This window comes from Pinus tabuliformis, chromosome J (assembly GCF_031772625.1).
Source record: "Pinus tabuliformis cultivar Carrire ecotype Pingquan chromosome J, CPIR1, whole genome shotgun sequence".
NCBI lineage: Eukaryota > Viridiplantae > Streptophyta > Pinopsida > Pinales > Pinaceae > Pinus > Pinus tabuliformis.
Window position 1 is genome coordinate 548,625,953 of NC_142295.1, and position 8,343 is coordinate 548,634,295.

The following is an 8,343-nucleotide window of genomic DNA, read 5'->3' on the forward strand; positions in this document are numbered from 1 at the left end:
TTGACAGAATTGGTTCTCAACCATACAACTAATGGCAGTAAGATCAAATTATAGACTTGGTGCTAGTTATTGACAGAATTGGTTCTCAACCATACAACTAATGGCAGTAAGATCAAATTATAGACTTGGTGCTAGTTAAACTGCGTATGATTACGAGGTTGATCCACAATATCAACCACAATATTGGTAAGAGCTTTGCTAAGTAACTGGGTGTTAAACTGCGTATGATTAGAGTTGCTTGAGCCAGCAAGTTTTTCTGAAAACCAACGGTAGTAACATCAAAATAACAGAGGCAGGAGTGCAGATCGTTTGCGTTAGTTAAACTGCATATGATCACGAGGATGATACATGATAGCTTTGGAGACTTCTCTGAGCCAGAAAGTTTCTCTGACAAGCATCTAGATAAGTTTATGGTAGCAGGCTTTTATTATAGAACCATACCATTCTAGATCTATCTTAACTCCAGATCTACAAAGCACCAAAAGACCAAGAAGGATCAAATCTCTTCATCCTAGATGCAGAGTTAAGAAGGATTTAAACTGATTTAATTATCAATTATAATTATATTATTATTTTTATATTTTTAATTTTATGTAATTTATTATTTGACAATTAAAATGTTTTATTGATAATTATAATTATTATTTTTCTATTTATTTATTTATAGCTATTCAATATGTCAAACATTACATCTCTACCTTATAATTATTATTTTTCTATTTATTTATTTATAGCTATTCAATATGTCAAACATTACATCTCTACCATACCATACCATACTGGACTGGAGAGCATCTCTCACAAAAAAATTATTGTTTGGGAAAGGAAGATGCTCTCACAAAATTATTGTTTGGGAAAGGAAGGGAAGGTCAGCATTCAATTCAACCCATTGTCCATCTTAATATACCTGGATCTCTAGAGGGTCCAAGAGCATAGGGGTATAAGCTCCAACACGTAATTTCAGGTCCAAGAGCATAGGGTATAAGCTCCAGCACGTAATTCCAGGAAGAATTCTTTCAGGGTTTTCTTGACACTGTTGACACTGATTGACACTGATTGTCGTCATAGGGTCCAAGAGCATAGGAGTATAAGCTCCAACGCGCAAGTCCAGGAAGAATTCTTTCAGGGTTTTCTTGACACTGGTTGAGTTTTCTTGACACTGGTTGTCGTAGGGTTCAAGAGCATAGGGGTATAAGTTCCAACACGCAAGTCCAGGAAGAATTCAGGGTTTTCTTGACGCTGTTGACACTGATTTTTTCTGCAGTACAGACACCAAGTTTTTGAGGATGGTAGAAATGTATTGGTACATGTAATTTTTTCACGTAGACAGTGAAGTAGCTCAGCAGAAGGTGGTCGTCAACAAACTGAGGGAATTGGAGATAATAATAATGGATCACCAATGTGATCAGCTTATCATTGAGATTACGAAGCTGGTATTGAAAAGATAAATCATTGTATAGATATCAGAAAGTCTCAGACAGTTTATATGCTTGTCAGACCTGTTTTCTATGAGAACAGGGTCGACCTGAACATGATGCAACTCGTTTCTGTTTGTTAACAATAGATCTAGCTAAAATTACACAAGAAATATTCAAAACTTAGAAAAGCAAAAAATATTGGTGCTAGACAACCCCTATACAAAGCTCCTTTCAAAAAGCTACAACGATAGATAAGAGCAAGAGCAACATGATTCACCTACAAATATGTGACTATCCAGTTAAACATAATGCATGACCAAGCATGAACATTCACACAGGTCTGGGAGAAATTCTGGCAGGACTATGATTTCATAGTACATCTAGTTTGAACAAAACCAGTTGAGGATTTTTCATGAACTGTAGTGGCCCAGCCCACATCATGATAAAATAGGCCAGTGGCTTTTTATGAATGTGATAACCCATTCCACATAATGAAAAAAATAGGCTATGATTTTAACGAGCTGTAATATCCCAGCCATTTCACACCATTCAAAATGATCATGGCCGCTTATTAATTCAGAGTTCGAGGGCCCTCTGAAGTTTTAAAGCAAAGTGCAATGACAGTCCCTTTACTGGAAGGTGTTCTCGATAAAACAATTAAGCCAAAATTTTGTTATCCATCAAAGCAAACATACCAGACCACTATTGGGTCTGTGCTAAAGAATATAAGCTTTGCATTCCTTGCGCATTTCCCACCATGTGGTCGAGAAATCATTTGCCTCTGTTAAGTGGGAACTGCAATCACACGTCTCTCATCATGTTGCAAGATAAGTTTTGATTTTGTAAATGACTAAAGAAATATCTCCTTAACACTCCAAATTAACTTTTTACAAAAGAAATATGTATCTATATTTCGTGAGATGGGCAAAATTTTCAAGTTTAAAGATGCTACATTTCAAATCAAATAATAAGAATTTCAGCTCGCACTACAATCAGTGGATTGGACTTCCCTAAAATCATATTCTTGGGTTCCCTAATACCAACATCACTGCATTGCATATCCCTTTCGAAATCTGAAATACCGCAATGGATCAAAACCATTTCTGCTCGGCTATTCTAAAAAATAAATCCATTTACTCCATACAAGAATACATTCATTGGTTCTGTTAAATATTTAATCAAGCATAAATTTTCAAGTTTAGAGATGCTACATTTCAAATCATATAATAAGAATTTCAGCTTGCACTACAATCAGTGGATTGGACTTCCCTAAAATCATATTCTTGGGTTCCCTAATACCAACATCGTTGCATTGCATATCCCTTTCGAAATCTGAAATACCGTAAAGGATCAAAACCATTTCTGCTCGGCTATTCTAAAAAATAAATCCATTTACTCCATACAAGAATACATTCATTGGTTCTGTTAAATATTTAATCAAGCATAACTAGCTTCATGACAATATATCCATTGGCTCTGTTAAATATGTAATCATGCATAACTAGCTTCATGAGCACCCACAAATGCTATTTAAGAATGCATCATTTTCAAAATCCAATTATAACTGCAAAAGAAGTTGGCAACTCCAGCTTGTTAACTGTAGCTGCGGCAAATCAAGCTAAAAACCACCCTTTCCCACTTAAGTAGTCACTTGCAATAAATGAAAGATTTATTGATTTGCTTAAAAGTATTTCCTCTAGTAATAGAATGAACCTTGTAAACAGGATAAAATTCCATTTGGAATGAAATTTAGGAACAAAATTCAGATAAATGACATCCAACAATTAGCTTCAAACAAATGCAATGTCTTGATCCATAATTGGCCATCAAAATGACCACTGAATATTCATTCAGAAAAATGTCCAATTCAGACAGGAAAATGCATGTAAACAAAACAAAACTGTTCCAAATGCAACCAATATATTCTTGGCACCACTTAAAAGCCTCGGCTATTGAAATAGCACACTGTATTGTCTCTCCCAAATACCCTTGATGTTCTACCTACTGTATGGATGATACCTTCCACTACCTCGGCTACCACCATAACTTCCAGAACCTCCACCTGAATTGTAGCCTCCATAGCCCCCTCCACTGGAATATCCTCCATAGCCCATTCCACCATACCCATCTGCATCATAACCACCAGCTCCACCACCATAACCACCTCCACCATAACCCCCCATTGGCCCACCTCCATATCCACCACCAAATCCACCTCCATAACCACCGCCACCATAACCTGCACCATATCCCCCAGCGCCATATCCACCTCCATAACCACCATAACCCCCACCAGATCTGTAAGACCCACCTCCATAGCCACCACCTGGATAACCTCCATAGCCATCAGCATAGCCATAATTACCCGATCCAGGACCATAGCCACCTCTTCCCTGGCGAAGAGATCGAGAATCTTGCATGGAGTTCTTTGGTTCTGCTTTCTTGATTTCAACCTGAGATGACAAAAGGAGTACTAAATATTGGACTACCTGGGGAGAAAATGCAAGCATCAAACACAAAAAAAAAAAAACGAGACTCACCTCCTTGCCATCAAACTCATGAGCCTTTCCTAGGGTAAGGATTTCTTCAACAGTTTGCTCACTATCAAAAGTCACAAATCCAAATCCTCGAGATCGACCAGTGCTGTGATCTTGCATAATTTGTGACTCGACAACATTTCCATATTTCTTGAAATAATTCTTTAATTCCTCTGCCACAATTAAAAAGAGAACCCATAAACAACTGGAGACATTTTTATTAGTGTTTAAAACCAGAAAGCGAATAGAATGCTCACCATCTGCAACAGATGGAGGTAAGCCACCAACAAACAGTTTCTTTGTCTTTGGACCCTTGATTAAGTCCATGCTTTCTCTTGGAATAGAACGTTTAATCTCAACCTGTAAACAACACACGTAACAGAAAACAAGTATCCTAAATACTCGTTTTGATACACAGAAAAAACAAATACAATGAATTATTTAGCAGAAACCATAGAAAATCTAGGGGTTCTTTGAGGGTTGAGGAGATCAGGCATTTAAATTTGACTAGCTGTGTTTTGGGACTTAGCAAATCCATCTTATACTCTATTAAAAATCTCTTTCAAGTATTACGTACGTTTTGGGATTGGCATACCCATCTTACACATAAAACAATTATTACAACTAAAAAATATTCCAACCATTATATCAGTATCTATAGTTACAGACTTCAAATCTTTATATCTTCCCTTCCCCCGATTATTTTCTTGCCTCCTTGCCCCTCAGAAATTTTATAAATGTGGATAGCAATGCAGGAAGAAGCGTCTCCATGGATAGAGGAAGGGAAGCTAAGAATTTGCTGCAAAAGGGGCTCACAGAATATAAGCAAGAGAAAACAGCATTTCAAGCACTATAGGCACCGATAGTTTTCAACTTACAATAATGTACCTTGCGGTGGCCAGCACAGTCCTTAGCGCTTAGCATAAACAGCCAATAAGCAAAGACGTGGAAAATACGAAAGAGGCTCGCAGTACTATATCATCAGGTGCACATACTTTATATATATTTATAATATCCACACTAAGCCACGTTATGTCGAATAAATAAAACAACTATTGTAAGAGAGCAACTGATAATAAGCATGCGAAAACAGTTGCATTCCCCAAAACAACCTTAAGTTGGTAACATAAAATGACAGAGGGGCAAAAACTACTATGATGAAATGAAGATTGAATAAAAAGCTAGATGAGTAGGCCATGGCCTGATGCTTGAAATAGGGATGCAAATGACCAGCAGAGAATAAATCCCTCAAACAATGTATCCTCAATGTATCCTTTCGTAAATTACAAAGGCCCCCACATTGAAAAGGAGTTCTCACTTGGACCAAAAGCCTATATAAAACTTGGCAGCAAAACCAATATAATTCCAAAGCAAATTACGCCTTAACCCAAGGGTAAGGCAAAACTTAAAATCCTATATATCGAAATAATAGTCAGTACATTATTTGACTGTGAAATCGAGAAAACTCACAAATAAGCTAAATACTCACAAGCAGTAAAGAAAATGTTCACTGAACCAACCAATGTACCCTATTCCAAATTCAAGGTTTCAACAAAAATAATATAAACGAGAAATCGGAAGTCACCGTTCTTCCATCCAATGTATGCGTGTCTTTTATAACGGCATCTATAACTGAAGGATCCGAATAAGTCACAAACCCAAAACCACGAGGGTGCCCAGTTCCACGATCTTTCATTATCACCGAATCTATAATCTCTCCATATTTCTTGAAATGATCCACCAATTTTTCTGCAAACATAGCAATCACGCAAACATTGACATCGCAGACAAGTTACTTGACAGCAGAATGACTTTGAAGCATGTGTAATTAAAATGAGAATGCCTGAAAATGAAAAGGCACAGAGAAATACTTCTAGAATTAAAAATCGATTAAACCCTTTTCCAAAACAAAAACAAAAAGAATTGGAAAAGTTTACAAGCAAGAAAATGCGTTCAGCATATAAAATGGCATTTCTAAAGAAAGCAAAGTATTGAAGAATCACAATGGATAATAACGCGCACCTGTGGTGGTTTCCCATGAAAGCCCTCCGATGAAAATTTTTCCTCTATATTAAGAAGCGAGGGCATTTGTGTTAGCTAGCTAAAGGCTGCCGACTCAATCGACTCTAAAACCAAGAGCAGACTGGCTATTCTATCTACGAAAAACACATAACTGCTAAAACTCAGGGTAAAACTAAAACTACAGTAGCTCATGTGATCTGATCTGACTAACCCTGAAGTCTTTCCTGCAATGTCGGTGTTGGAGTCCTTGGGGTCACTTCCTACCTTCTTCTTAGAAGGGACTGAACCTGAGACTGCACCATTCTCATTCTTCTCAGAATCCATTTCTATCCCTCTTCCTATCTATCCAAGGCTTATAAGGGAAGCTGTAGATATGTGTAGCTCTACCCTCAGAAAACAGTTCTTTCTGTCTATGCCTTCACTGCTCTGCACTCTGCCTTTGTTTTCGCCCTAAAAGCTCTGCCTTTGTTTTCGCCCTAAAAACTCATTTGCTGGATTCCTCTTATTCTTCCACCCTCTGTGGCTCCAGCGGTAATGTCTATGGCAACGGTTTTAGGGTTTTGCACTTCTCAGCTTTTCCTCCGTTCATTTGTATAAATAGAACTTTGCTTGTTTACTTTAGAAGGGGTTAACTCACGCTACCTTAACCAAAGTTGCATTTTAACTTCGGGTCTACATCGTCACCCAACTATGAATTCGCTTTAACCCTGGCTTCAATGTCAAAGCAAAGTGGATGACCGGGATTTAGGTTGAGAAGAGTTTATTTAACCTTTGGGGCAACCCACGTGGCGATCAAAGTTAGGGCGAGAGTTAAGATGGAAGAAGAGGGAAGATAGAAGAGAAAGAGTCAACCGAGCCAATGACAATAAAGGTTCTTGTTTTTTTTTTTTTTTTTTAAATAATGAAGGGGATTTGTAGTTCAATGAAAGTAGGGTGGTGTTATTGTTATTATAAGGTTTCACTTTCCTCAAAGTGGTATGTGGTGTAATAGTGTGATTTTATAATGGGGAGTTTTTATAATGGGGTTTTTTTGAATAGTAAAATTTATTATAGTTATATTAATAGTTTTTAGTTCGAGTGATAGGGATGGTGGTTTGTCATCTCATCCACCTGAGTTCAAGTTTTCTAAGACATGGCCCATCATATTAAGGTTGGAAGGATAGGTGTTATGTTGGAGTCTCGAATCTCCGCTCCAGTTCCAGTGGTCTCCGGACATCTCGATCCTAAGTTGAACTATGAGTTTCTCATATATGTGGCTTGCAGTTTGTTGCATATATCTGGGAAGGTTGTTAATTTTGTATCACAAAAAATGATTATATTTATTAAGTTGAGTTCAAAGTTGCATGTCATTCAATGTGTTATGTTGTCCCATCTCTTGATAATTAGTGGATGTTGACATTTAATGTACATATGAAGTACCTCAATATACATTTTTGTCAACATGCAATGGTGTGTTAGTGATTTAGTTGTTTGATGTGATTTGGGATAATGAGGAGGTCATAGATGAAACTAGGAAAACAATTCACATCCTTACAGATATTCTCTAGTACAAAATCAATGAGGATAATAGGAAATGGGAGATTGTCATGGAAATATTAAATGGCATATAAGAGAACAACACTCACCCAAGAGAGGGGCACAAAGGTAAGATAAAGGAGATGTTATGACAAGTAGTTTATGAGACCATCATGGCTCACATGATAACAACAAACAAACATCTTAGTAGATACCAACGTCATGACTAGTTATTTCCTATCCATGTGTGGCATTAATCGGCTTGGAAGGACGGGATCAACCCTAAATGGTTGCATGTTCTTATCACCAAGTTGCTCAAGAAACAAGAAGTAATCAATGCCTTATGCCTCCTACTCTGGATGCATAAACTAACCCATGAATGGCAAGTTGGGTGTCAGCTTATCTTTCTAGCTTGATAACATTTAGACAATTGTTGAAATGATTTGTCGTTTTCAAAATTTGTTGGTTTCATGAGGTTAGGCCATAGTTTTATGCAAAATATATTTGGAACTCTATGGAGTGAAATTAAAATTGTTGAACATTATTTTGATTGTGGTAGGTGCAATAACTTGACACTACGATTATCCTATAATAAGCAATTAAAATTAGTTAGGAATGACATTTTAGATAATCTAGTTATTTTATTCCAGGTTCATCTAGGATCTTAAAATTTGGTTAAAGGGCACAAAGTTTATTTTAAAATTTGTTGTAACTCGTTACTAAAGCATGGTAACCTTGTTTAGTTAGTGAAAGTCTTTGGATCATTTGGTTGCCTTCACTATAAGGTCTACCATCACAAAGCTTCCTACAACAACAAAAAAGTCTAGCGCCTAATAATGGTATTGGAAGAT

At 36.9% G+C, this 8,343-nt stretch overlaps 1 protein-coding gene across 1 annotated transcript; it reads right to left on the reverse strand.

Moving 5' to 3' along the window:
* Nucleotides 1-3,226: 3,226 nt before the first annotated feature.
* On the reverse strand, nt 3,227-6,571 carry LOC149228185 (heterogeneous nuclear ribonucleoprotein 1-like). The gene is made up of 6 exons (XM_089378089.1): nt 6,189-6,571; nt 5,978-6,021; nt 5,541-5,704; nt 4,213-4,315; nt 3,959-4,128; nt 3,227-3,871 (listed from the first exon to the last, which is right to left on the reverse strand). The coding sequence occupies exons 1-6, from the start codon at nt 6,299-6,301 to the stop codon at nt 3,416-3,418; spliced, it is 1,050 nt and encodes a 349-aa protein (XP_089234215.1). The 5' UTR covers nt 6,302-6,571; the 3' UTR covers nt 3,227-3,415.
* Between the last annotated feature and the right edge of the window lie 1,772 nt (nt 6,572-8,343).

What these genes read in the sequence shown, in the direction of transcription:
- LOC149228185 (XM_089378089.1), bottom strand. Translation starts at nt 6,301, where the DNA reads ATGGATTCTGAGAAGAATGAGAATGGTGCAGTCTCAGGTTCAGTCCCT. An exon ending in ATTGCAGGAAAGACTTCAGG is followed by an intron (nt 6,022 to 6,188) that starts GTTAGTCAGATC and finishes TTCTTAATATAG; the next exon opens with AGGAAAAATTTTCATCGGAG. An exon ending in ATACATTGGATGGAAGAACG is followed by an intron (nt 4,316 to 5,540) that starts GTGACTTCCGAT and finishes TGTTGTTTACAG; the next exon opens with GTTGAGATTAAACGTTCTAT.